The sequence below is a fragment of the Oxyura jamaicensis genome, chromosome 1 (genome assembly GCF_011077185.1).
Source record: "Oxyura jamaicensis isolate SHBP4307 breed ruddy duck chromosome 1, BPBGC_Ojam_1.0, whole genome shotgun sequence".
Taxonomy (NCBI): domain Eukaryota; kingdom Metazoa; phylum Chordata; class Aves; order Anseriformes; family Anatidae; genus Oxyura; species Oxyura jamaicensis.
In genome coordinates, this window is record NC_048893.1 from 113,140,689 (window position 1) to 113,168,179 (window position 27,491).

At 41.3% G+C, this 27,491-nt stretch overlaps 1 protein-coding gene across 4 annotated transcripts in view; it reads left to right on the plus strand.

Annotated features, from left to right (window-relative positions):
- Positions 1-303: 303 nt before the first annotated feature.
- PKNOX1 (PBX/knotted 1 homeobox 1) overlaps positions 304-27,491 on the plus strand; it is a 40,398-nt gene continuing 13,210 nt past the window's right edge. The window contains exons 1-5 of one of the 4 annotated variants that reach the window (XM_035315903.1): positions 304-450; positions 9,516-9,603; positions 14,102-14,203; positions 17,364-17,491; positions 18,649-18,820. In XM_035315903.1, coding sequence (XP_035171794.1) covers positions 14,153-14,203; positions 17,364-17,491; positions 18,649-18,820 — 351 coding nt within the window. In that variant the 5' untranslated portion in view covers positions 304-450; positions 9,516-9,603; positions 14,102-14,152. Of the gene's footprint in view, positions 451-9,515; positions 9,604-14,101; positions 14,204-16,472; positions 16,615-17,363; positions 17,492-18,648; positions 18,821-27,491 lie in introns of those variants that run through there. The other 3 variants (XM_035315906.1, XM_035315907.1, XM_035315909.1) reach the window with 3 other exon arrangements.

Here is a 27,491-nt window from a genome sequence, read left to right on the forward strand (position 1 = left end):
GAGCCGCGAGCCCCCTCAGCGCTCCTGCCCGAGGGCCCGCGAGGCGAGCACCCCACGCGGTCCCGCAGGGCTCCCCCCTCACGGACCCCCCCCCAGTCCCATCTTCCCCCCGGCTCGGGGCGATCCCCCCCAGCGCGCGGCCCCTTGGTATCTCCCTGCCCCCCCCATCCCCCGAGGAGGTGGTTTCGCCTCCCCCACAGCGGAGGGAGGAGGAGCGGGCGTGGTCTCTCCCCCACGCCCCGCCCCTCCTCATGCATATTCACGAGGCCGGGCGCAGCCCCCGCCCCCCGGGCGGTGAATATTGATGAGGCGTGCCGCGCGGCGCGCTGGCGTGCGGCTCGGCGCGGGCGGCCATTGGCCCGGCGCGGGTGTGCGCGGTGACGCGCGGCGCGGCGGTGCGGGTCCCGATTGCTGCAGCCGCTTGTCAGTGTGACGAAGATTGGCACCCAGGTAAGCGCTGTCACTCAAACCCGCTCCCAGCCAGCCACACGCACGGCACCGCGCCGCCGCCCGCCCGCCCGCCCCGGCCGCCGCTCCGCTCCGGCTCCGCTCCGCTTCAACGGCACCGGGGGGGGGGGGGGGGGGGGGGGGGGAGCCTTAAAGGGCCCCGCCTCGGGGGCTGAGGCGGTGAGGGCACGGGTCGGCCCCCGGGGTGCGGCGCCGAGAGCCTGCGTGTGTTTGCGGAGCTCGCCACCGGCGTGTCGGCCCGTAAGCGCGCTGAACGCGTCTTGACGGAGGGATCTGCGAAATAAAAACACAGAATTTCCCTTCTCTGAGGCCGTCTGTGGCCACCCGCGGTCGTTGCGTTTAAATTTTCAAAAAGGACGAACGGTAATTCCGTTCGGCCCGAAGAGCCAGGTTCACACTTATTAGGATGTCGCTGGCCTTAATTTATCCAAAAGAAGCAATTCTGATTCTTTTCACATCTAAAATGAGCCGTTCTGAATTTCCTCGTATCATAAAACCAGTAATCCCGAATTTCCTCATGTCCAAACCGGGCATTTCTGAGTTTCTTCACATGCGGTCCGTCAGTTTGTTACCAATCAAATATGTACGTATTTCTGCCGCGGACTGGTTACGTGTTTTCTCATCATTTTATGATTAAAGTGCCCCCTCCAAAAACTTCAGCGTCGGCTTTACCGTGCGTTCTTCAGGTGAGCTTGGGTTGGCTAAATGGCAGGAGGTGTAGCTCCGTTTTCTGCGTTGGCAAGGCAGAAATAGGCTCGCACAGAGGATGTTGGCTGCACCTGGACTCAAACCCTCTGGTGCTCGTTCTCGCCGATCCGCATGATTCTGGGGCGTGCGTTTTTAGTCTACACCCGTATATTCCCATCTACACAAATGGAGCACTTAATGCCTGTCTCTCAGCTGAAGCGTGTCTCTCATCTTGTTACCGCGTAGTTAAACCGCTTTGCTGGACTGGAGTTTATCTCGTTACCGTTTCCTGTGTGCTAATAGGAAAAGAAAACCCTGCGAGTTTTTTGCGTGCTGCTGTTACAGCATGGAAATAACACGTATTTCAAAATGTGTATATTTGGAAGTTTCATTTTGGCATGTAAAACATGTCTACGTGCCTTTAATATTAAATAAGTAACGGCTTTAGTTGCATGATTCCTCAATCTAGGTAAAATGGTAAATATTTAGTTTGCCTCTTGAAGTATTCCTGTATAGAACTAATGTTTTAAAACTAAGTCCTTGCAGTCTTCCATGAGTGCAACTAAAAAGAGCTTAGTTGAGTGAACGAAGTGTAGGTGGTCATTCTAAATTCTTGAGTCTTACAAAGTGGATGTGCCTCCTGGAAGCTGTACTTTCTTTTTCAGAGTTCTGCTTTTGGGCTGTATTGTTCTCACACCTTTGCCCGTCCTGTAAATGCAGTGCTGTAAGAAAGTCATGGCAATTCCGATTGCTACTACAGCAAATTTAGAAGCGTTTTAAGAAGCAGACGGGTTTCCCAGAATAGAGCGACTCTTTCTTTCGCTGTTACTAAGCCTTGCTCTGACAGCCAGGAGCGAACAGCCTGCAAACCCTCTCCTGTGGTAGTTCCCATCCCGCAAGGAGAGAGGTGTAGGCCAGCTTGGCTGTCAGAATATTGTTCTGCGGTCCGGGAGCCTAATGCTGCCTCTGCAAAACCAGCACACGTGAAAGTTCAAACCAAAGCAGATTAATATTTCAATTTTGGAGTAAGTGAGGTTGGATCATCTGTGTATGCGTGCGACATTTAAAATTCCGCAAATGTTACTTCTTCCTTGCAGCAGCAGCTGGTCGCTTCGGTCTCGCTTGTTAAGAGTTTGGAGGTTTACAAATTATAAGTCTCTCGGGGGGTTGTTTTACCACAGCTCGATGCTGTACAAAATGTAAAACAACTTAGTGCTCTTCTAGGCAGAGGGTTCCGAGAGCAAGGAAAAAAGCTGCTGATAGAGTGCTTTCCTTTGCTTGCTCGCTGCCAGATGTTGCCAAAGGATTTTACCCAGCCCATTACAGCTCTGCCTGAGATAATTGAATGCTAAAATATTCACGTTGGTTAGCGGATTCTTCACTTCGTTCAATAAGGCTGTTTCATGTCATAACTGTGTGATGTTGGTAGCACAAGCGCAGCTAGAAGCAGGGCAGAAAATAAAGACACCAAAAATCTGGAAATACCAATCTTTTTTGTTGCTGGAGCATTGCCGTGCTTTTAGGAAGTTGGCAATGCCCAGCAACTTGGGTTCTGTGCCAGCAGCATGGGGATACTGGGTCGTGTACATTACCGAAGGATAAAAAGGAAGTCAGTGTTAGAAATGGAAGTAAAATTTGGGGCTGCTTGGCTTCACCTACTCGCTTATCATCCTTCGCACGAGCACACTTGCTTGTTTTTAATATGGCAGCTATTACAGGCCATGATCTCTCTCCTTGTTTTTTCCTCCCCCACATGTATGTGTAAAAGAGCTCTTTACTGTTAAACAGGAAAGCCATTTAAATGCTTAAAAGAGTCAAATGGAGATTTTTGAAAATGGGAGGTAAATGACTGTGATGATCCCGTACTGCCCCTGAGCTTGGTATTCAGACCAATAGGGAGAATATGGTAGCTTTCTGCTGAACGGGGAAATTTTACTTATTTATTACCACTAAACTTCAATTTATATTTTGCTTGTGAGCTTTTAAAATTCTCTGCTTTTTCTTGAGTACAGAGGGAAAATCTGTTTTTAAAAATAAATCGGAAATCTGGCTATGGTTCACATCCTGCTTAGCTTTTTTCAAACTGCATAGCAAACAAAACAATGGGAAAAAGGGTATTATAACACTTATTGCTGAAAAAAATAAATTCCAAGTCTTTCATGTTCAAAAGAAACAGAGGTTTGTAAGACAGAAATTTGAGCTTTGTAAATATTTGTCATGCCTCGAGAATAGGGGAATGAAAACGTGTGCGTTGTGTTGTATGTTTAATAACTAAAAATCTTCCAGGTCTGTCTGTGCTCATGTAATTCACATCTTCTAGTGCCACCTGTAAGTGTTGTGGGCCGTGACAACTTGGGCTTTTTATTGTTTTTAAAGATGTTTTCAGTAGCTTACTTCTTAGTCATACTGAAATTTGCCATGATGTATATATTTGAGCAGGGTTATTCCGGAAAGTTTAGGCTAAAATGACTCAGCATTTTTGAAAAAGACATTAGGAGAAAGTAAATATGTTGACTGAAAGAGGAAGAAAAAGTGTTTGGCTCATTTAAGAGCATCTCAGCACTCGGGCTCTGGAATTGGGCGCTGCAGGGGAGAGGGGAAGGAGTGTGAGCATCAACAGGGCACATGTAGCTGCTCCTAGGTAAACTTCAACAAGGTATAAGCTCTCAATAAATGGTTCAAGTATATTGCTTGGCAAATACTTATTAAATTGTCTGAATATTCCGTGTAACGTGAGTGTCGTCCTGTCTGTTGCACATCACCAGAGTGTGCAGTCATCGTCTGGACCAAGTACTGAGCACGATGCTTTCCGCAGCGGTAGGTGCTGGGTAAGTGCAATCCTGGATGGTCTTTCTTGAGCTGCACTTCTGCCCCAGGGTGCTTAAGCAGCAGTGGCACTGATGGAGGGATGAAGATCGGTGTTCACAGGGAGATGAGGACAGAGATGGAAGCTTGGTGGAAAAGCAGTAAGCCCAGGAGCATGGAAAACACGGTGCTAGCAAAGCTACAAATGGTGGGAGTGGAGGGAATGAGGGGGCAAGAGGTGAGAAGGGGAGACCTGATGTGGAAGGAAGAAGGGGCAGGGTGGTACGAGGCTGGGGAGCGCAACAAGGTGGGTGGGAGAGGCAGGGAGCGTGAAGGGCACTGGCAGCAGCCTCCAGCAGGAGAGGCTGGAGCGGGGAGCATCTGCCTTGCAGAAAGTAGTCAAACTGATCGCTTCTGGTTCGCTGTGCTCGGCTGTTTACTGAGGAGCAGGAAAGGGAGAATTGTTTAAATAAATGCCACTTTGAAAAGAAAACAGCAGTTTGCTCCGGGGCTTAGAGTTAATAGTGAAATGGGGTTGTTCAGCCAAACATTGGAGTTGAAAAGGGAAAGGTGCTGGAAAACTTGCTGAGCAATTGGAACCAGATCTGGCAGCTGCCGGGCTGGGATTTTGTCGCTTCAGTTTATCAACTAGTCCAAGTTCATGCTTGGTTCATTGACAGGCTCACAAGTCCCTTGAAAACTATTGGTTTTGAAATTGTCAGGGACATAAAAATAAAATCATTGACAATGGAGCATCTCGATGAAGTGTTTAAATGCCAAAAATGTATAGAGGAGGGTGTGTTGCGTTTTCAACATCTTATGCCCATTTTAAAAGCAGTTACCAGCCCAATGGAACTCATCATCTGCCTTTAGTTGTACTTCAGTATCATTAGGGATTACTCTGCTATAGAAAGAATCATTAGAAACTGTATTAGTTTTGTAAATAAGAATGTTGGAAAACTTACAGATGCTTATGAAGTGGCATCCTCTATAAAAATCCTGCTAATGTTGTAAAGAGTAATTAATAGCAATAAAGGCATAGTGAGATCGGTTCTTATTCAGTGTCTTCTTTATGAAAATAACTATAAACACAAAACACAATTTCAGTCATAGCTTATTGGGTGCTGATAACAAATCTTGATTAAAATCGGACTCTCGGTTCTTTGTTTTAGTTCATTTAGTTTAATTCATATGGTTAAGTAGGAAAGTTGTAGCAGAAGCAGTTCCAGCTGCATAATTGCCAGTATGTGTCCTCTGGTCTTCAAGGGTTTCGTGGTTGTCTTTCTAATGCGGTCCTCCTGTCTCTACAGCAGCAAGGCAGGCACTATGCTCTTTTTGATGTGAGGTCTAAAATGTCACAATGACAGCGTCTTGGGTAAATCTTGAGGGGAAAAATAATACTTCTCTGCCCTGTAATAAATGGATAGGTATGCAGCATCATGATGTGCGTGCTGGGATTCACAAGCAAGGACCATAAAGTCCTTCATTGTGCAGTGTTAATGCAGGGGGGAAAACCAGCTAAAGGAAACATCTTTTACTGTGTGGATAGTGGGAATGAATGACGGAGTGATGGGAAATACTTGTGCTCCCTCCTAATATTAATCCCTCAGGAGTCTTGGAGCAATTAGAGAAGGAAGGTTTCCTTTCCCCCACATTTGGCTTTCCTTTTAACAAAATTTCCTTCTAGTCCCCTTAATTCCTTACTACTACTTCATGGAGCTAATAAAGCAGCATTGAATTACAGTGTGAAATGGGTGGGAGAAACTGAGATGCCGCAGGAAGTTTCTTGAATTTGAGTCTTTTAATACTTGGAAGAATTAAGTTTTCATGACCATGAGGATTACCTTCTGCAATACCAAGAGCTACCTGGAGCCAGGATGCCCAGGACACTGAGAGTAAAGTCTTTTACAACTAGATTGGAAGAGGATTTCTCATCGTCCTTGTTGTGAAGAAGCACTATGGTAAACTGGTGGTTACATGAACCATGATTATGTGCACTTCGCCAAAAATGAGTTGGCGCAGACCCAAAGGACATACATAGAATTAAGGAGCTGAAGACCTAGGTGCCCTGAATTCTGCTTCCATTGCTGTGCCTTGAGAAATTTATGTTCTCGTACGCATCCTTAATACCTACTTTATCAGTTACTGCATATGCAGCTATAGCTTGTACTACCAAAAAAAAAAAAAACTTCTATGTTTTCATACAGTACTGTTTTGTGTTTGGTACCTACAAATGGGGGAATTTCCAGAACCCCTTTAAAATGCAGAGAGCAGAGTTTTCTCAATGTGTGTGAATTGCTACAGGGACACAAATCTTCTCATGAGGTGGTTTGTCGTTTATCATGCTGCGTGACAGTGCGTGGTGATGCTTGGAAGATAAAGCCTTTGATGCAAATTCTTTGTATGCCTTGTTAAATTATCACATGGGATGACAGGAAAAAAGGAATGCTATAGAGAATTAACGGCTCAAGAGGACAGTACATACAGTAGTGGAGTAGTCTTGCTGAAGAAAGTATTACATAGTATATACATTCAAAATCCTACATGCAAAGAGAGGTTAATGGTAGGTCACAGCCTGTATTTCTGAAGAAATTCACCTTTAGCCGTGAATTTTAATTTATTTTTAATTTTCGGTTTCTTAAAGTGTAAGGTGCGTTCTTTTTAATTTAATTTCATCTTTGTTCAGATTAATATATAAATAACTTTATTGCATCACCAAACAATAAAGGGGAAAAAAGTGACACAAAGTAAATCTCATTTTACTGCAGCAGAAAATTGGTTTGGGGGCTTTTTTAGGGCTCGTCTCCCAGGGAAATTGACAGAGTAGCTGTTGTGTAATAACTGTTTAGCTGTATCCGTGTAGTGTAACTCCCTGAGGCTGGTATTATATTCCTGAACAGGAGCATCGTCTTCCTGAAAGTGTAATATTTCTAAATAATGACTCTACTTCGAAACTACAAAAGACAGAGGAAATGAAAGCCACCTAGCTACTGAATACAGCCTACGTTCTCGTCAAGTGCAGTTTTAATAAACTTGCATGCATCAATTTCATGTTGGTTTGGTTGTCTTAATTTTACTAACTCTCACTTTGTAGGCAGGTTGATGGAGATAAAGAACCATTGCAGCAGGGGTAGAATGAATTTCTGCTGGCAAGTTGTCACATATACTCTATGTTTTGCTCCATTATTATTATTTGAATCCATAAACATATAAATGTATCTCACCCTTAATGTATGCTCATATTTGTCTATATGAATATGTGCACCGGTCTTTGTTTCTTACTGACATGCAAAGTGAGCATGGTTGAACAGAGGCTTCATTTGTGCTTGAATGAACAAGGCCGTATTTTACTTTGGAACAAAAAACTTTAGCTGTGATACAGTTTTAAGTGACAAAGCAAGCAGCCGTCTCTTTTGGTGTTGTAGTTAACTATCTTCTCTAAGTTGATAATGTGACTTCAAAGCTCGTCTGCAAGAGGAAAAGGAGGAGGAAAACACGTTGGCAGTATTAATTCCAAGCTTAGACCCCACAGTGCCTTGGCATTGTCTCCATCGTTTAACAGCCATGTCTGCTCCCTGTTCTTGCCTCCTCTGAGACAGATGAGAGGACAAAACAAGCAAGCTTGGATCTCGATCATTTTCTCCTCTGATACGTTTTAGGGTAGACGGTAGTCTCGATCACTGTCTGGTGTCTTTTGGAAGAAAGCCGTAAGACTGCAATGTCCTCTGGCTCTTCAGTCAAACCTCTTCCGCTGTAGCATCTTCCACCTGGGCCTGTGTTTCTTCACAACTTCCTTCCTTCTGCCCTCAATCACCCGTATGCACGGTCTGGAAGCTTGCCTGTTTTCAGATTACCAGCTGAAGGCTTTGCAAGGAAGGCCACCTTTCTTCTTCATATGTGAACTATTTTTGAGTGATCCAATCTGGCAGCAGTGGCACGCATGGTTCTTTGCTGCGGTACTTTCTGAATGGAGGGAACAGGCTCTTCAGACTGACTATGTGAAGTACTCCTTTACGTCTGAGCAGACACAAGGTGTGGATGATACCCATTTACCTGGCAGTGACCTGCATTCAGAAGGTTCTGTGGATAGTGAGAGGTCCTGTATTTGAAAGTAGCCCCATAAGTTGAGGTAGGTGAAAATGAGTACCAAAGTGACAGAACGTGGGTAGTGTGTGAAGAAGGGAATAAGAGGTGTGGTGTCTTCTCATGGCAGAGTTGAGAAGTTCCAAAAATGAGAGAAGGCCGTTCCTGGGGGACCACAGGTCTTTGACAGCTTTAGAGAAAGTTGTGAGAACTAACACCTCATCTGCCCTTCAAGGCTTTGTGAGTGGGTACACAAGCGTGGACCGAGACTCCTAGCTCAGTATTTCATCTCTAACCAGTGACTAAATCACAGACTGCCTTACAGCTCCCCAGAGTATCTTCCCAGCTCTTCCAGAGCTAGGTTTCATGTACTAGAGATGGCATCTGTATTGGCTGGCCTTCAGCATTTTGTTTTTCTGTGAACTCGCCTGAAAAACCATTACTTGTACACTACACACGGGTAAATTTTGGTTCTCAAATGTAAATACTAACTTCATTTCGCTTTCAAAAATGACGTTATTTTTGTTACAGTTTTTATGCAGATGGAAAACTGGGAACGTGAGAACTTTTTGTGAGAAAGGGAGATAGTCCAGTTCAAGACCTCAGCTGTGTGTTTGAGCCATTATATTGTTTCGGTTGGCCTTTGTACAATGTTAGTGCCAGGAACCTCCCCTGAGATAGTTTTGCAGGCTTCTTTAGTGCTTCTCAGTAGTTGTGTTTTCTAAATTCTTTCACTATCCTTGCTGCTTTGCTTGCACAATCGTTACTAGTCATTAAAGTAGCTTTGTCAAGTAGTGTGAAATAAATAATTTTAAGTGATAATTTTTGAATGCTTTTTAAGATTATTGAATAATTCTGTAGCAGACCCTGCCTTCTCTGAACATACGGTACTAATGATGGCTCATGCTCCTTCGTATGCTGTTACTTGTTACCTCGTAGTAGATTACTTGATTGTAGCCATCATTAGAATACATTCCACAGTCAAATCAAAGCATGATTATGAAGGAGATTTACATTGGGGAAAAAAAAGTCTTTGACCTTTCTTGGCTTCATGCTGAATCTTTACACAGAACTTCCTTTAAAACACTGATGAGTTATTCCTATTTGCATTTTGTAGTTTTATTTTGGGATGTGTCTTGTCTAGTCTAAGCAGACAGACAGTGAACCAGAGAGTAAAGAATTCAAGTAAAGATTCAAGAGCAAGCAAGTCAGCAGTCCAAAGGTAGCTTTCTGTTACAGGCATCAGCAAAGACGAAGAAAAAATGTAATAACATCAGGGACTACTATCCCCGATACTGTGGGACAGTAGGGGGGATTGCAGGTTATTAAAAATGCAGAAAAAAATTAAAGTTTACTTCTTCCTTGGGTGGAAGAAAAAAATAAACCCAAGTATTTCCTTTCATCATAATCAGTCTCAGAAAGAATATTTTATGTCATTGTTTCCTCCTGAACCTTTCTCTGTTGGTTCCTAGGTTCCTGTCCTGCACCTGGTACGTCAGTGGGATTCACTCTGCCGGGATGAGATAATGGCGTCTTCAACCCACTGAAGGAAGGAGAGGGGTGAGCAGCTTTCTCCCAGCCGACTTTTGAGCTCTTTTAGAAAGCAGTGTGCCATGGGAGCAAACATCATGGTGTATTTTGATGCCAAGCAAAGCCAGTTCTAGATGCTTTTTGTGCGTCAAGCAGGCTTGCGGTTTTGACTCTGTTTAACTTTGCTGAATTGACTATAAGGGTGCGTTACACAGCCAGGACTAAAGAATGAACGAACAAATAGCCATACTGATTCTGCCCATTTCTCTCTGAAGTACTTCAAAAGAACGTATATAGGGGAAAATTAAAAGGAACAATTACGTGTTAACAAGTCACTTGGGTAGTTTCTTCACAACCTTAAGACAGTGGTTGGTTTATACCCTGAAGCATAACTATTTATATCTCTTACAAACATCTGTTGTAGCTTGTATATGTTAAAAATGATATTACTGAACTCCAACAGCTTACTTGCACCTCTGTTAACATTACTGGGTGGTCCCTGTGCTCTTAATTATGAAGGAGTAAGTAGAGCAAGTGAGGAGTGATGGACATGAAGTAATCACTTTGAGTATGTGTTTCAGCTCACCTTTAATCTTTTTACTTAGATGCTCTTTAACTTGCAGTCTGCGCATTTCTAATTATGATCACCCCTCTCAGTTCAGCTTCCTTTCTACTCTACATTTTACCCCCACACTTGTTTTTATTTAAAGGCTTGAATTGTTTTCCTTTCACTTTGTTTTGCAAAACCCAATGCTTTCATGAATTCCCTTTCGCCACAGATGTCAGTGGTGTTTCTGGTTGCAGTTCATATGTCAGCTTCCAGTTTACATGAAACATTTCCTTGCGTATTGTTTTCAAAATAAATAAACTGAGGTTAATTCTGTTCTGCGTGAAGCAGACTGGCAGACCCTCTCAGCCGCCGGTTATTTTGTTGTTTGTGACTCTTTGAATGTTACACAACTGCACTGTTTTCCTTCTACTCTCGATTTCTTTCACAAAGAATAATTGGAATTTTTAAAGCTGAGTTGGCCAGGAGTCGTTTGTGCTTAGGCCCGCTTCAGATACCTTAGGCTATATAGCATTAGGCATAGCCGTGCTGGTTAAAGATGGTCCTGCTGTGAGTTGATAATCACCACACATGAACCAGAAATTACCACACTCATAGGTCAGCCCAGAGCAGGGGTTGTGTGAGTGCACGGCAATGTGCTTGAGACAAAGTCAGCTGGTTTGCATCATAGCCACCTTTAACAGTGGGTTGAACTAGCCTGGCTGACTTTATGTAGAAGGGATCAGACGTCGTTCACGTGCTCGGTGAGCTCAGGGGTAGGGCTGTGGAAGTAATTAGCTCTGGCAGGGTGGCAGTGATAAACATCTGGGAGTGATACCAGCTTCATCTAGCATCGCTGCTTGCAGAATGAGCATCTGCTTAGGCTGTGTATCTGCTAACTAGAACTGGATCCTAAAAGGGTTATAAAAGCCAAATGTGTAAATACCTTTTCAGTTCTTTTTCTTGAAAGTCTAACACAGTTTGTTTCTAACCACTACTGGATAATGAGGAGATGTTTCTCTTTAGTGAACTAAAGTAATTCCTTAGTTAATTGCCTCAATTTAAGTGTGTCATTAGCTCAATTTGTTCTTCTTGATTTGCAGTAGTTGTCTTCACTAAATCTCATCAGTTGCTATCATGCCTAATAGCTTAATCTTCCTCTACTGTAATTATAAGTCAGAGGGGAAGCTCTTATGGGAAATGAAGAATATACCCACGTAGAATCCTTTGCAGCCATTCCACTGGGGGAGGATGAGGCTTTTTGGAGAAATTGTCTGTGCATCTAGCTCAGAGCTGAACACCTTTCTTCCTTCTGTCACATAGAGTGAGGGATTTCCAAACACAGAACGTCTCTTCCTTCTGGAAATCTAGAAGGAGGGGTCAGTCCAGAAATTCTTGCCATAGTCTTCACCGCTTCAGCTGTGTTATCTTTGTTGTTTCCCTCTTTGTGTTGTTCTTTGTGTTGTTAATATTAGCTTTCATCTTCGCTGAATCTAAGACATTCTAAACGTACACTTCTTCAACTGTTTTACCTCTTCTTATTTCCTCATATCTAAGAACTTATCTTTCTCCCACAGTCAGACAATTTCTTTAACAACATTTTGTGAGTGAAACCACTTCTAAAATAATCACCAAATTGTGTTTACTATTTCTGTGTTGACTGATGAGTATGCCCTGCTCAAATGTTCTGGTTTGATTTTGAGGGTAGTCTGGTGTGTGCTTCTGATATCTCAGTCAGAAATGAAATGTGTGCCTTTTGGGGAAGAAAAACAGGATTTTGTATGTGCCTCCTTACTTTGTCAATACAGTCAGTCGTTAGCACCCTGGTTGTAAGCTATCATTTCTGAAAAAAATAAACACTTAAACATAATGTAATTGTTTACAGGGCTGATGTTTTAGCCCTTATGATATGTTCCCTTAAAGTCCTCTTGGAAGGATACCTACACCTAGATATCTGATTTAACTTTAACATGGAGTGATTCATAGCTATTAAAAAAAAAGTCTAAGAAGAAAGTGTGGTTTTGTAACACTTGTGTGAAAACTTAAAAGGTATTCTTCATGTTAGTGTCAGCGTGAGATTAGGGATTATGGGGATTGAGGATTTTGTTCTGTTGATGGCTTTTGTCTTTATTAATAAACATAAGCTGAGTGTCGTGAGGCACAGACAGACCAGTAAAGCCATGTGACAGAAAAGATTTTGGATCCTTCCCCAGGGCTGTTAGTATAAAGAAATAGAATATTAACGTTTTGGCTAGAGTTAGTTCACTTCATGTGTGAATACTGTGTATTTGGTGTATGTTACAATCACACACAAATGCTGTGTGAGGCTTTTGGCTCGACGTGGCACGACTTCTGGCAGGATGTTTTGGGATTCCACTGCTCGAACCAAAACACTTCAGAGAACTTGGCTCTTAGGGTGCTGGTTGCCACCAAACCACAACCAGACAACACTTGCCTTAAAGCTATTAGAACCCTGCATGCAGTCTTTATTCTATTCTTTTGTCAATTGTATTCGGAAGAAAAACATACTCTAGCATAGGAGTTCCCAAACCCCCCCACACCTTTTAGCTAGAAGGCCGTAAGCTGCTTCAGGCAATACGTGCATGTTGTCTGCAGACAAACTTGTTCAGCCATGCAGTGACCCTGTGCCAGAACCGAGCTTGAAGAAGGATATCTTGAAATTTGTCCTGTGTTTCCTAAACAAAACCTTTTACATGTGACTGATATTATCTGCCGGAGATACAGCTTTCCAGAACTGTAAAAATTACTCTTCAAAATGGTCATATACAGTACTAGTATGCAATGGTTAAGGAATGATTTGAAAACAGCTTAAGCATTTGTAGTGATTGAACACATTACAAAGAAAATAGTCTTCATTTCAGATCTTAAGCTGGTCAAAATTCTAATACCTCATTCTTCAATGCTGATAGAAGCAGAAGAGAGCAAAAAACCTGAAATGAATACCTGGATGTAATCGTTTTAAAGCATGAGCTCTTTTTTTTTTTTTTTTTTTAATATGATTATTTTTATTGTAGCTTAACATTAGGACTCCTACATGTCAAGAAAAATTGAGTTCTATGGTAATATTTAATGGTAACAGCTTAATGGATTGTGCAATTTGTATTGTAGCGCCTGCTAATCTGACAAGAAAATGGAAAGTAAAATAATAGTTTTGATGAACTTCTTTTTTAAGCTCATCTAGTCACCAGACTCCAACTAATTCTTAGAGGGAATGACAGACAGACATTTATTTGTTTCATAAATGTCATTGAAATTAATATTTCCCAAAGTATTAAATGTCTATGAAAATAAGACTTGTGAATTCCTAAGTTGTTTTTCAAAGTATGTAACTTCACAGGCCCAATTGTTCAAAAATCCTTAGATATTGTTCCATCCTTTGCTGAGCCTTACATGACTTGGATAGTAGATTCCTTATTTTAGAAGTGACTTGAGTCTTAGTTTTCCAAAAGTAATTTGGGGCCCTAATTTTGGAATATGGGATTCATGCTCATGAGAAAATGGGCATTCCTTAACACTTCCTACATCTGCTTCATCACTGTTGGTCTCGATACTTTTTTCAGTTACGGGTCAGCGTGGTGTTTGTTAGCCTTTGCAGAACAAAGAACCAAGTCTTTGCTCCTTTCTATATTTTGTATGTTACTTAGAATAAGTTAGCGTTTATTTTTGCAGTGCTTGACCAAAGTTTGCCTGAAATTTATGAATGTAGCAGGACCTCATCCTCTGATTAAAAACCTGATGTTAAAATATGAAATCACAGAATGAATGTTTTAGTGATGAAGCCTGTTGTGATTTCCTATGTGGCATTTAATTGAGAAGATAATGAAACTTGCATTGTCAATAAACTCACTGTTTTTTTTTTTTGGTGTTATAACTCTTAATCTATTTTATATCTTTTGCATCTGGATTCAATGGTCACTTTTGTAACTGACTTTTTTCTTTTTTTTTTTTCCTTTTTTAAAGAATAGCTGATCATACTTATGATGATTTGACATAATTAACATATTCTTAACCATGATGGCAACACAGACATTAAGTATAGACAACTATCAAGATGGACAACAGGTAAGTGTGTTTTTCTTTCTCCATGAACTAATATAGTTAGCAAGAGAATGACGTAGTGACTTTAATGCCTGCTTTGGCATTATTTCAGTACCTGTTGTTGTTTGTAAAAAGAAGATCTCTAAAGTGATGAGCTAATATTCTTTAATATTAAAAGCTTTCAATTAAAAGTTGATCTTTGCGTGACTTTGCTTAACTTCTGGAAGAATGGGTAGATAAGGAGTTTTCTTCTGATTCTGCTCTAGATTGTGTGCTGTAATGTTCTTATTTTTAGGAAAGTCAGGTGTGTATCCTTAATATTTTGAGTACACGGTTCTTTGGTGTTCTATGTGTCTGCAATTACAATAGTCAGATGACATTTAGGCAGCCATAGGATCTTGGTCCTGAGCAATGAAGAATAAATTTAGTTACCTAGAACTATCTATAAATTCAGTTATCTAGCATATCTATTATATGCTAGTTTGAATTGTTGTGATTATAATGCACACTGAAAACTGATAAAATACTTCAATTACGATAAGAAGCTTATGGATAAGAATTGCTCTTCCAGTCTATTATTTCTGTTAACAAACAGCTAGAATTTCTTTTTGTACAACAGGCTGTGCACTGTAACAATTTGAATTGCTAAATTAAAATGCTGTTAATTGGAGGCAAGTCATGCCAGTGGCCTGTACTCTGAAGACCCATTTTTACGTTACTGTGTGTCAGCCCTAAGCAGTAAATACCAGTACTTCTGTCAGCAGATGGCAACAGTGGTGAACAATCAGAAGAAAAACGACAACTTTTTCCATCTCTTATAAAAGAAAAATGTTTATCCAAATGCAATCTGAGATTGTTTTGTTGTTCTCTGCTGCTTTTATTGCAATTCTAATTTCTTTCTCTTCTTACCTGCCGTACATCTTTTACTTTATTCCCTCAGCAAATACATGCCACTCTGTGTCACTTCAGTGAAAGTAGGATGTGGTTTTTTATAGAACAGATTAGGAGAGATCATTTTCTTTCCATTTGTTTTGTGCTTTCAACTCTGTGACCAATATAGGCAGGTAATTTTAGTGCCTGCTTCTTTTGTAATGTAGAAATGGCCCACAGAAAATAGCTCGCAGTTTGATGTGAGTTCTTACCTCCTCCTAGCAAGGTAGAGCCCTAACTAAACACATTCTCCACCTTCAAAGTCTGCAGATATGTGGCTCAACATTTATAATCACTTGTAGGAGTCACCCCCTCTTATTTTGCTCCTCCTTCTTGTCATTAGCCAAGAAATTACTTCATTAAGTTGCATCATTTTTGCATGCATTCTGGGTTAAAAATCATCTCTGCTTGCTGAGGAAGCTTTTTATGAGGTAGGATGCTGTATTGGGTTGGATACCCGTGTACTGTGTCGTCTGCTCAGGTTCCTATTTTGCATGAACACGTCCCTGACAGGTAATAAAGCACACACCTTTCAGTTCTCTCAAGCCCTCGTTGGGGCAGTGTAAATGTCTTTTTCTTACCTTGTGTGGAAATAGATGAAGTTGTGTCAGAGTTGTATCATTCTCTGATAGTTCCTGGGGGGCAGCTCCCCTTTCTCTCAGAGGGTTCCTGTGACGTACATCAAAAGGGGAAAGAGGGCAGAGGACTGCAGTCTTAAGTTCGTTACTAAAGGTGTCAGTTCTGACTGCGTGGTGATAGCTAGAGTAGCATCTGTCTCTGCTCCAGACAAAACTTGTTAGGGTTAAAGTAGAAAAGATCACAGCGACTTCTTGTTTTGTCCAGAAGCTGCCAGTGTTCATAAAGGAGAAAACCAAGGCATTGGGTTATGGCAGGGATGAGTATGTCTCCCCTTTAGGATGCCACTTATTCTGAAAGATACTTAACTGGTGGTGATGGGGAAAAACACTTCCAACACCTGTAAAGAGCCTCCAAGGCATTGCCACCCACCCAGTGCAATGCAGGATGGGCTGAGTAGAAGCTGTGGCTGTATGTTGTTTTTCCAGTGGTGGCAGATTGTGGTGCTGTGCTCCGAAATACACCTGGTGAGGCAATCGGGGCTTTGCAAACAAAGAGTTGAACGTGTGGATGCTAACATACGGGGAGGGTGGAGGCAATGGGCAGGAAAAAACCATAGGGAAGCAGAAAAGCTGTCCCCTGGAAGACAGGTGTTCAACTGCAGCCACGCCGCTAATGGAACAGCAGTGTGGAATCCAGCAGTTGTTGACCCCACAGGTGGGATCAATAATGGTAATATGAGGAGGTATTTCACACGGTCAGGGGGACTGTGGAGTTGTTCAGTCTTTTAAGTAGTTCCATATTCTTTCTATTTTTTCTACCTTTTTGCAGTTTTTTCTTGCTCCTCTCACTTGCTGACTGTCAATCCAGACAGACTTCTTTCCCTCTCATGGAAATTTATTGTTTTAGACTGACAGCTTTTACAAGAGGTGACTAAATTTGTTGTGTATGAATATGTGAATTGTGTTTAGAAAAACTGGCAGATATATCTTTAAAAATACTTCTGAATGGCAGGTACTTACACTTCACCTCCCTCCCCCATCAAAATTTGTCAAAATGTATTTGTTAATTGGAATTGTAGAAGGAGTTATTACTGTTTTTTTCCAGGAGCTTGATATTCCTAAAATAACTTGTTATCTCAACCTGTAAATTGGAGTGGTGAGAGTTATGCTCCTGATAACTGAGAGATTGGTAGGACGATATTTTAGTTTTGTAAGAAAATGTGCATTTTAATTGGTAATAAAAACTTCAGGATCTCTTTTCTCTGGTATCTTGATATAATGTACAGTAAGAAATAAGAACACTCAGTAGAAGCTTTCCTTTTCTGTTGCTTCCATCCTAAAAGCTTTTTATGTGGACAGATCTTTGGAGCGATGGTGTCTAGCCTGCTTCAAAACTCACCACTTTGAAGACAAAATGCTTTAACAATTTACTAATATCTGTATTTCCAATTTAGAGCTGAGTGCTGAAACTTGAAATGACCTTTATACCACCCATCAAAAAGTCTCAAGGATTAAAAGGGTTTTTTTGTTACTGCTATGGCTTTTTGTGTAACTGCCAAGTCATACCAACCTTCTGGCAATTTAGTAGCCCTTTGCATTGCTATTTCCTTAGAAGACAGTACACTTATTTTGTGTCAAGCATACAGATCTACAAATAACTTATCCTTTTGTTACAGATGCAAGTAGTAACAGAGTTAAAAACTGAACAAGATCCCAACTGCTCTGAAACTGATGCAGAAGGGGTGAGTCCTGCCCCTGTAGAATCTCAAACGCCAATGGATGCAGACAAGCAGGCCATTTACAGGTAGTAATGGACTCATGCTCTGTCTTTTGAAGGGTAAAGAGAGGTTTGGTTTTTCGTTGTTTTGTGTGTTGTGTTTTTTTTAATAGTATAGGCAGCTTAAAATGAAATGATACCTTGGCTATCTGTCTCAGTAGTAGTATCCAGCGAAAGGAGATCAAATTAACTTCACTGTTATTATTTATCAAAAAAAAAAAACCCTTCCCTTTATTGTGGGATTCTTTCTATTTCAGCAGTTTTAAGGATATTCTAAAGCTGGCTGCTTTTGAAGAGCAAGTGCAATATAGCGAGCTACTCAGACCGTTGAGTTTGTTATACTGTGGTTTTTATTTTTAATGTGGGATTTTATTGTAATTAGGTCAATCTTTACTCCCTTTTCTTTAGGGATTACAATCTGTTGTCCAGAAATTAACTCAAACTGAATTAAATGTTGATGTGTAAACACAATAATTTGAGATTTTTCCAGTGTTAAGTACAGTGCTGAGCAGTACATTTCAGTTTTGATGAATTTCAATGTTCTTTCATTTTCCTTCCATTTTAAATGCTTTATAAACACACAATTATTACCAGTTTGCAGGTTAAAAAAGTAGAAAGACATACCCACTCATTTGCAGACTTATGCTGACAAAAGTATCTTCTGCTCTGAACCATCCTAACCTATTTTATAGGAGGCCTCTAAGTGCGGTATGCATACTGTAGCCAGTGCTGTAAAGTTATTTGTGATGTAGAAATAAGGCCTACATTGAAGAATAAATGATTTATTTATTCATTTTGGACTTTAAGTAAGTTTAAATCTCTATTCATCCTATTTGTAAGTCTTAACCCCCATTTCTAATGTGCTGTATTTCATGTATCTCTCGCCACTCAATTACAGTAAATGAAATAGCGTGGCACAGCTCTTTAGATTGTGATTGTTCTGTTCGTTTAAATAGACTTATTTTACCGCTTTGCTTGCCTCTAGGTTGCGTGGTAAATCAAAACGGAAAAACAAACTTTCATCATGTTCTGCTGTAGCCAGTAATGTTGTGTGTATTCTCCTCCTCCAAGCCTTGTCTCTGTTTCTTGTGAGAGTGACTGTTACCTTATGCGAGCTAGATAGCTCTCTTTAGCAGTGTACATAAGCGAAAATACTTATTCATATATTTTAACTTTCATTCTAGGCACCCACTATTTCCCTTGTTAGCACTATTATTTGAAAAATGTGAACAATCTACACAAGGCTCAGAAGGCACAACTTCTGCAAGTTTTGATGTAGATATTGAAAATTTTGTAAGGAAGCAGGAGAAAGAAGGAAAACCCTTTTTCTGTGAAGATCCAGAAACTGATAATCTGGTAAGTGTAAACTGTTCATTTGAGTTCTGAAAGAATCATCATGTTTGTCTCTTTTTCATAAGTTCAAGTTGCAACTGTTGCTTATAGTTTCCCCTCAGCGGTTTCTTCCTATAAAGGATATTTTTTTATTATGTTAAAGCTGCGAAACAATCCCTTCTTTTTTCTCCTTTATCTGTAAACTTATATTAGATCCTTCACAGTTGTTTCCCATATGGGTTTCTAAACTGGCTGATCAACGTATTAGGGATGAGCAGAAACATCTGCTTTCCGTAGCCAGGTTGACTCCGCAAATCAGTTTTAAGTTGTTGAGCATATGACATGTTTATCGAAAACATACCATGGGTGTAAGTTTCCTCAACTTCTTCTTAATCAGGATTCATATAGTTAATGTGGGAGAAGAGCTGTTAGTAAGATGAGCTTAAAAACTCTTTGGCATGTAGGAAAAATGTCTGTATGTTGTCTTCATTAAGATTTCTGAAACTGCTTCCTGTGCTGAAGTAATTTCCTTGGTCCCTTAGTCTCCCTCTTGAATCATATTCTCTAGAGAACACCTCTCTTGGCTTGCTGGTTTCTAAACTATTTGCCTTCTTTGCTTTAGAGTCATGTTGCAAATGAATTTTTTTTTATGTTCAAGAGTGCTAAAATTATAGGGGTCAAGTGTTTATCTACAGGGCTTTGTTTTGTTTTGGCAAACCTGTTCCTTTAAGGCAACTGTGTAATAAAACAAGTCTTCATCTTTGAGTCTACTTCACAGGAGAGAAGGCTACTTAAATTGTTGAAGTTCACAAACAAATCTAAATTGACAGTAATTGTAAACAACAATTGGAAAGAGTTATGTTTTGAAGCTGTTCTTTAGAAAGACTTAGGAGCACAATTAATGTCCCGTGTGGGAGGCTAAGATAACATACCTGGAGAAAACCTCTCAACCAAGGCTTAGGAGATGCTGTTTAGAAGTGGGCAGTAGAGCTACAGTGAACAGCAGCAGGTAAGGAGGGGTGCATAGGGCTGCAAGATAGGGTTGATCTTTGGCTGTTTTTGCAGGCAGACTAGATAGTCGCTTTTGTATAACCTTTGTAAATTTTGTTCCAAGCACTTTATGACTTATAGACTGATATTCAGTGCAGTTAATTTCTGGGAAGATAATATTTAAATATCATCACTGAAAGTAAAGCTGCAAGAGTCTCTAGGTATGTTTAGAGCAATGTGAGAGAAAAGAAAGTAGAAGGCAGCAGGTTGCAGAAGGAGGCAAGCTTTTACAACAAGCTAAAAAGGTATAGGAAGTTATCTTTCTCAGCTGTTTGTTACATCCTTTTCACTGTAAGTTTTACAGTGCCTGGGATGTAAATAGCCTAATGCGTCATGTTAATGATCTTAAACTATGTAAATATAAAGTCACCTTCATTTAAATATTCTTAAAGGATGCATGAATTTAACAAAACTCACTTTGAACTAGTCCACCTTCAAGAGTGCTTTTACTAAGCTCTCTTACAGCTTGGGTTGTGGAACTGTTTGTTTTACAGAGGCTTTTATTTTCAGTTTGGAAATATTCTGAGGCTCACTGAAGTTCAAATATGCACTTCAGATGGGAAAGCAGGTAAAGGAGGGTGCATAACATGATACATACCGATACTCTCAGTATTAGTGTAAAGATTTTCAGATTATAAATGAAGAATTGAAGAACAGGCATTGGCCACTTCAACCAAAGTTACAACTAGAACAGAATTGAAACCCCGAAATCTCAGTTTCGTGGCTTAATCATTAGAGCTTTGAAGTCAATTTTTGATGCAGCTCACTTGAGAAATATTTACTGATAAAGACAGTGATTTAGTTACTTAGTGAGAAGGAATTATTGACTATGCACATACTAAAACAGTTTCATGGATAAACCCAGTTGCAGAATGACTGTTGCGTCTGTAGGAAATAAAAATAGAATTTGAAAGAAGAAAAATTAAGGCAAAGGGAAAAAATTATTCTCTCTTTTAGTTACTGCTCTGTTGTGAGAAGTGGTGGTATGGGGTGCTTTTTTTTTTTTTTTTTTAAATAATTCGAAATCTCAGTGGTGTGATATTATGTTTATGAAATACTGGTAGCACGATATGATTGTCTTACAAGTAAGCAGAAAACAGGTACTTCAGAATGGTTATAATGAGACTGTCCGTGAAGAGTATGGCTCTTCCGTTGTGGTGGAGAAATCTTAGGCAGCAATGGGGCACTGGTACCATCATTTCAGATCCCTTTTGAACAGGAAAGCATTCATACAAATTAATAATAATGAAGTGTGTTATTGATGAATAAATACTTCAGAGGGCCATTACTTTCTGAGGAGGACTAAATCCAAGGTAAAAACTGCAATTCATAACAGATACTATTTTGCCCATGTACAATATCCTGTGGGACTGTTAGTTGTTAAAGAATCAATTGCACATTAAATTCTCTAAATAATGTGCCAGTTTTAGCATCCTGTTAATTGACCCTGGTATATGAAAAGCTGACTACCAGGAATGTGTATAATTTTAGAATTGCTTCTTTATCTCGTTTACTCTGTAGTATGTTCATTGTTTTTCGTCGCTGCTATCAGTGGCACCTCCTGCATGCTGTGCATTGGCTGTGAATTTAAAAACACCAATACAAGTTTCCATGGCTTTTTCTCCAAAAACTTTTGTGAGTATATTTGCCTCCACTACTTCCCTCAAAATGAAAATGAGAATTAGTTCTGTTTTGCATTAAGTGGGTCTGCTAACTTGCTAAGCCTCATTTTTTTTGTTTTTATAACTCAGAGTTCAACACACATGTTGTTTTCCCTTAACCCTCTAATCCCAATTTATTTCGAGAATGATAGAGTCACAGAACAGTTTGGGTTGGAAGGGACCTTAATGATCATCTAATTCCAACCCCCCCCCCTTGCCATGGGTAGGGACACCTCCCACCAGATCAGGCTGCCCAAAGCCCCATCCAGCCTGGCCTCAAACACCTCCAGGGATGGGGCATCCACAGCCTCTCTGGGCAGCCTGTTCAGTGCCTCACCACACTCACAGTGAAGAAATTCTCTCATATCTAATCTAAACCTACCTTCTTTTAGTTTCAAGCCATTACTCCTTGTGCTATCACTATGCTCCCTAACAGAGTCCCTCCCCAGCTTTCCTGCAGCCCCCGTTTAGGTACTGGAAGGCTGCTGTAAGGTCTCCCCTGAACCTTCGGGCTGAACTCCAGCTCCCTCAGCCTTTCATAGGAAAGGTGCTCCAGCCCTCTGAGCATCTTTGTGGCCCTCCTCTGGACTTGTTCTAATACTTCCACGTCCTTCTTGTGCTGAGGGCCCCAGAGTTGAACACAGTGCTCCAGGTTGGTTCTCAAGAGAGCAGAGCAGAGGGGCAGAATCCCCCCTTGACCAGCTGGCCACACTGCTTTTGATGCAGCCCAGGATGCAGTTGGCTTTCTGGGCTGCAAGCATATGTTGGTGGCTCATGTCAAGCTTCTTGTCAACTAACACCCCCAGGGCCTTCTCCTCAGGGCTCCCTTCAATCCATTGCTCTGGGATTGCCTCGGCCCAGCAGTAGGACCTTGCACTTGGCCTTGTTGAGCTTCATGAGGTTTGCACAGGCCCACCTCTCAAGCCTGCCCAGGTCCTTCTTCATGGCATCCCTTTCCCTCCAGCGTGTCGACTGCACCACTCAGCTTGGTGTCATTGGCAGACTTGCTAAGGATGCACTCAATCCCACTCTCTGTGTGGCCTACAAAGATCTTAAGCAGCACCAGTCCCAATACTGACCCCTGAGGAAAGCCACTCGTTGTCACTCATGTTGACCACAACTCTTTGAGTGTGACCGTCCAGCCAATTCCTCATCCACCAAGTGGTCAGTCTGTCAAATCTATGTCTCTGCAATTTAGAGACAAGGCTGTCATGGGATGGTGTCAAATGCTTTGCACAAGTCCAGGTAGATGGTGTCAGTTGCTCTTCCCCTATCCGCCAATGCTGTAACCCCATCGCAGAAGGCCACCAGATTTGTCAGGCAGGCAAGTCCGAGAAGAATATCTGAAATCTAATATTTGGAATCTAGTGGGTATAGCTTAGTGGATGAAGAGAGAGCAATGCTTGTGGCTGTGGTTTATTTTGACCTTAGTTAAGACTTGATGTGATAGCCTGTAAAGTTCTCATAGGCAAGCTGAAAAATGTGGACTAGATAACTGGACAGTGAGCTGGAGTGAAAGCTGGGTGAACTGCTGGGCTCAAAGGATTGCAATCAGCAGCATGAAGTCCTTCAGGCTAGTCATTAGTGGCGTACTCTAGGTGTTGATACCAGGACCAACACTGTTTAACATCTTTGTTAGTGGCCAAGATGATGGGACAGATTGTACCCCCAGCAAGCTGGCAGGTCACAGGATCATACAGAACTTGAAGGAGTGGCTGGGGCACCAGAGTGGCTGGGGCACCATTCACTTTTACAGTTTGAAGAAATAGGCCAACAGGAATCTGATGAAGAGTTCAACAGAGGAAAATGCCAAGTGCTGCACTGGGGAAGAACAACCTCATGTGCAAGTACATACTGTGGGCCAATGAGGTGGAAAGCAGCTTTGCTGGGAAAAAGACATGATTGTCCTGGTAGACACCAGATTGAACAGGAGCTAGTAATGCATCATTGCAGCAAAGAAATTCAACATACCTGGGCTGATTTAGGAAGAATGTTAATGGCAGGTCAAGGGAGGTGATTCTTTCCCTCTATTCAGCCCTGGTGAGACACATTTGGAGTGATGGGTACCATTCTGGGCTCCTCACTACTAGTCATAGAGCTACTGGGGTGAGTCAAGCGAAGGACCATGATGGTAATTGAAGGACTAGAACATCTTTCATAGAAGAGAGGCTGAGAGAGCTGGGATTGTTCAGTCTGGAACAGAGAAATCTCAGAGGGGATCAGGGGGAGTAAAGAAAACAGGCTGACTCTTTTCCGTAGCGCCCAATGAAAGAGCAAGAGGAAGTGGATTTGAATTGAAATGTGGGAAATTCCATTAAGGCATAAGGAGAAAAAAAATACCGTAAGGGAGGTTGTATACTAGAGCAGGTTGCCCTGAGAGGATGTAGAGTCTTCATCCTTGGAGACAGTCAAAACCTAACTGGACATGGACTACGGTGTTCAAATACTCCTTCCTCCTGATTGACCTGTTTATGATTTTAGTGGTCAAAAGTCTCTCGGTTTACGTAGTATTTGCTGTTGTTGATGGGCTGCATGAATCTGGTTGACTTTGTTTGAAATGGATGAGGAAGTATTTGTTTGTGCCTGTGTTCTGTGGCCACTGAGGCCATTACTGTCTGAAACTGGAACCGTGTTGCAAAATGAATTTACCTTAGGCATTGAATTCCTGATGTGTAGTGATATTGTTAGCTATGACTTGCTGTTACTAGATACCCAACGAAATCTGAGTGTGACTTCCTCTCTGCCTGTCCTGAGGGCCAGGGGCTCTGCGCAGCTGGCCTTCTGTCAGGCCATTTGCTTTGTCAGGGGCAGCAGGCAGAAGAGTTTCTGTCAAGTTGTGAAATATCTGGTACGTTCTTCAAACTCTTCTTCAGCTTGAAATACTGGTGATTGCACAGAGAAGACTGTAGCTGGGTTTAGAGACAGCTTTTTTCTCCCGTGTCACATAAATTTATGCATTTTAATATGTAGTAGAGGGGGATTCTAATATGGTGCACCTTTGTTATGTCTTCTGGTTTTGCTGTCCTTTTTACCTCCAATGTTAAATAACCCATTCACTTGAAAGAATGATCTAGCAGAGACTGATAATTGGAAGAAGCCAGAAGGGTGGAACAGGGAGGCCAGATGACTACTGGTTTTCCACCTGTGCTCTTATCTGACTACAACAGAGTCAAACAAATAAGGTATAAATGCTTGCTCGGAAGCAAACATTCAACTTGGAGCCAGAGCTGAACTGAGATGAATTGACCATTACCGTGCTATAAAGACTCACGCTCAAGTCCTATTAGAACAAGAGTCACAGGCCTGACTCGAGTAAGAAAATTGGACAATTATTCAGCCAGTTCAGTTTTTTTTCCTCTTGCTGTTTTTAGGCAATGGCATGCAGAGTTAAACTGATCCACATAGTTTTTTTGTGACAGAGGTTTAAACCAACAGCTCCAGAGCAGCAGAATGTCATTTCAGTGTCTCTGCCAGCCTTAAGTGGCCCCATTGCTGGCTGTATACCTGATACCTGAAGTTTTGAAGTGTCACATACAATAATTGTGGGGGCTCTTATGATCCTTGCAATGCTTCATGTCGCACGCACACTTGAAATACCTTGAATATTCCAAAGGTAAAGCTTGGTTTTCATCCAGAGGACTGCAGAATGTTAATCTGGAAGGCATGGGTATTAGATCAATTTGACCAGAAAGCAACTTCATTAAGAGCAGCGTTAGGTTGTTCTACCTTCAGTAGCTCTTAGTAAGCTAAGGTCTAGATTACTTCCCGTTAGTTTGGCATTCTGGTTTCCATTCTCCATTAATTAGCGGTTTCCAGCATTTGCGGTAGCACAAAGGATCAGCACTGAGAAACACGGGTAACATCCACACACATTTTAATTTTAAGGATTTTCTTGTCCCATATATTGCTAGGTCTGGCCTCTAAACCATATTTCATTCTTTCTGATTCACAAAGTGAAGGGCTTCTGTTCTTCATATTAATGCTCTAACTTGTGGTTAGCACTGATGTGGTCAGGCAGTCAGACTAGATGATCTTTGAAGGTCCCTTCCAGCTGAAGGGACTATTCTTTCTAGTTAACCACTCCAAGACCTTTAGTTGGTGATCCTGGAGCAGCATGGCAAAGGGTTATAGTTAACACAGAAGTAGTAATAAGCTTGGAAACACTAGGCCTTTTATTGTTGCAGTGTCATGCGCAAGTTTTTGTCAGACGCGTTGTCAAAATAGAGAGCTGGCAGTGAAATGATGGCAGCATTTCCATTAATATTGATGGCTCCTGGATTGGGTCAGACCTTGTGCAGATGCCTAACGCCAATTTAAAAGAGCAAGAATTTCTCAGAGAAGAATTTGGGAAGAGGGAGGGAAATGGCACTTTCTCATGGAATGTTTTTTCATTAAATGAACTTCTAAGGTACTCTGTGAAATGGACTGGATTAAGCTTTTTTTTTTTTTTGTATTTGACTTTGTATGGTTATTGCTATGTTCCTATTCTTTTTCTGTATGTGCATTTATGTGATAGAACCAGACATGATCTGTGTTCAAAAAATGCAATACTTTAAAAAAAAAAAAAAAAAATAGTTATGGCTCCCCTGAAGTGTGAAGTGCCAGTCCTCTCTTCCTTTGTCCAAGAGGTGTATGAGATGCTTCTCCTCCTTCCAAGGAAGAGTGCATCCCAGGACAATGCGAAGTTCAGTTCTAAGATCTATTGAAAGAAACCCAAGAATCTGTCAGCTCCTGGACAGATTCTATCAGCTTGCCCTTGGATCTAGGAAGTCTTGACGTTCTAGCTATGTCTTTACCTTTAACACAGGTTCATCTTCCAGTCAGAAGAGGTAGTTGTCTTTGGACTGACACTCTCCCAGGAGTTCCAGTCCATCCCTTTTGAAAACGTAAGGAAAGTGGCTTTTCTTTGGTGGTTTGCGTGTTTGCTCTCCAAGAAATATTGGCCCCAAGTAGAACTTTGAAACTTTTCACTTCCAGTTTCATTGGCTCTACACAGGTCAGACTACTCAGGGAGGTAACAGAGTGAAGTAAAAGGTTACGGTTTCGTGCAATAAATATTTAGCTCTTCTATCCATGTATGGCACATGATATTGTTGAAGCCAGAATTGTTGAAACCAGAATTATCCTCTATCTGAAAATGTCTTTTAGACAGATTTTAGGTTCTCAACAGTTCTGTTTTTCTTTCTGATTCTTGGTCACTGATTCTGACCCCTTCTTTAGCAGTCTTCTCTGAACTTAAGTGCCAATTATCTGCATGAAGTGCTGCAGACCTCCCCTTTTCAAATGCTAGTCCCAGCAGGAAAGAAGCAGAAGCTGATAGTCATGTTTGTATCTAATTTGGAATCCCGCACTTTTTATCAGAGCTCTAACTTCCTCCTCATCTTTGGACTGTTACACTCTTAGTCCTCAGGTCAAGTGTCAGCATCAGAAGAGATGTTTGCTATTAAGAACCACAGATCTTGATGGTTTGTGTTTCTAGACAGACATTCTCAAATGCACCTGCTTCGCTCTGAAAGGTATCTCAAAGGTATCTTCGCTCTGAAAGGTGCTCAAAGGTATCCTCATTCTGGAGTGTCATCTATTGAAGCTCCTGACACTTGGCATCTCCATCTCATTTTGACAGATACAAAAGATCTTTGATTTGCCAACAGGACAATAAACCATCCTTCCTTTGTTCTCCTTTAACCCCCTTTGTTTTTGCAATGAACATAGTTGGATTCCTCCATAGCTAAGAAGTTGTTCAGCATGAATATTTGTAGATAATTTTTAGAGCTTTTTACAGTTATAAGACATTCAGAACTTAACACTTTTGTTGCTTGCTGTTAACCCAGCCATTGCAGAAACATCACGTTGCTTCAGGAGGGTTCCTATCTCTTGAATAGCTTCCATTCAGGGTAGACTCTTCCCATATATGGGTGTTATTTTTGTTGGTGGTGTTTGGTTTATTTTTTGTTCAATTTCACCACATTTGTAGGACCATAGAT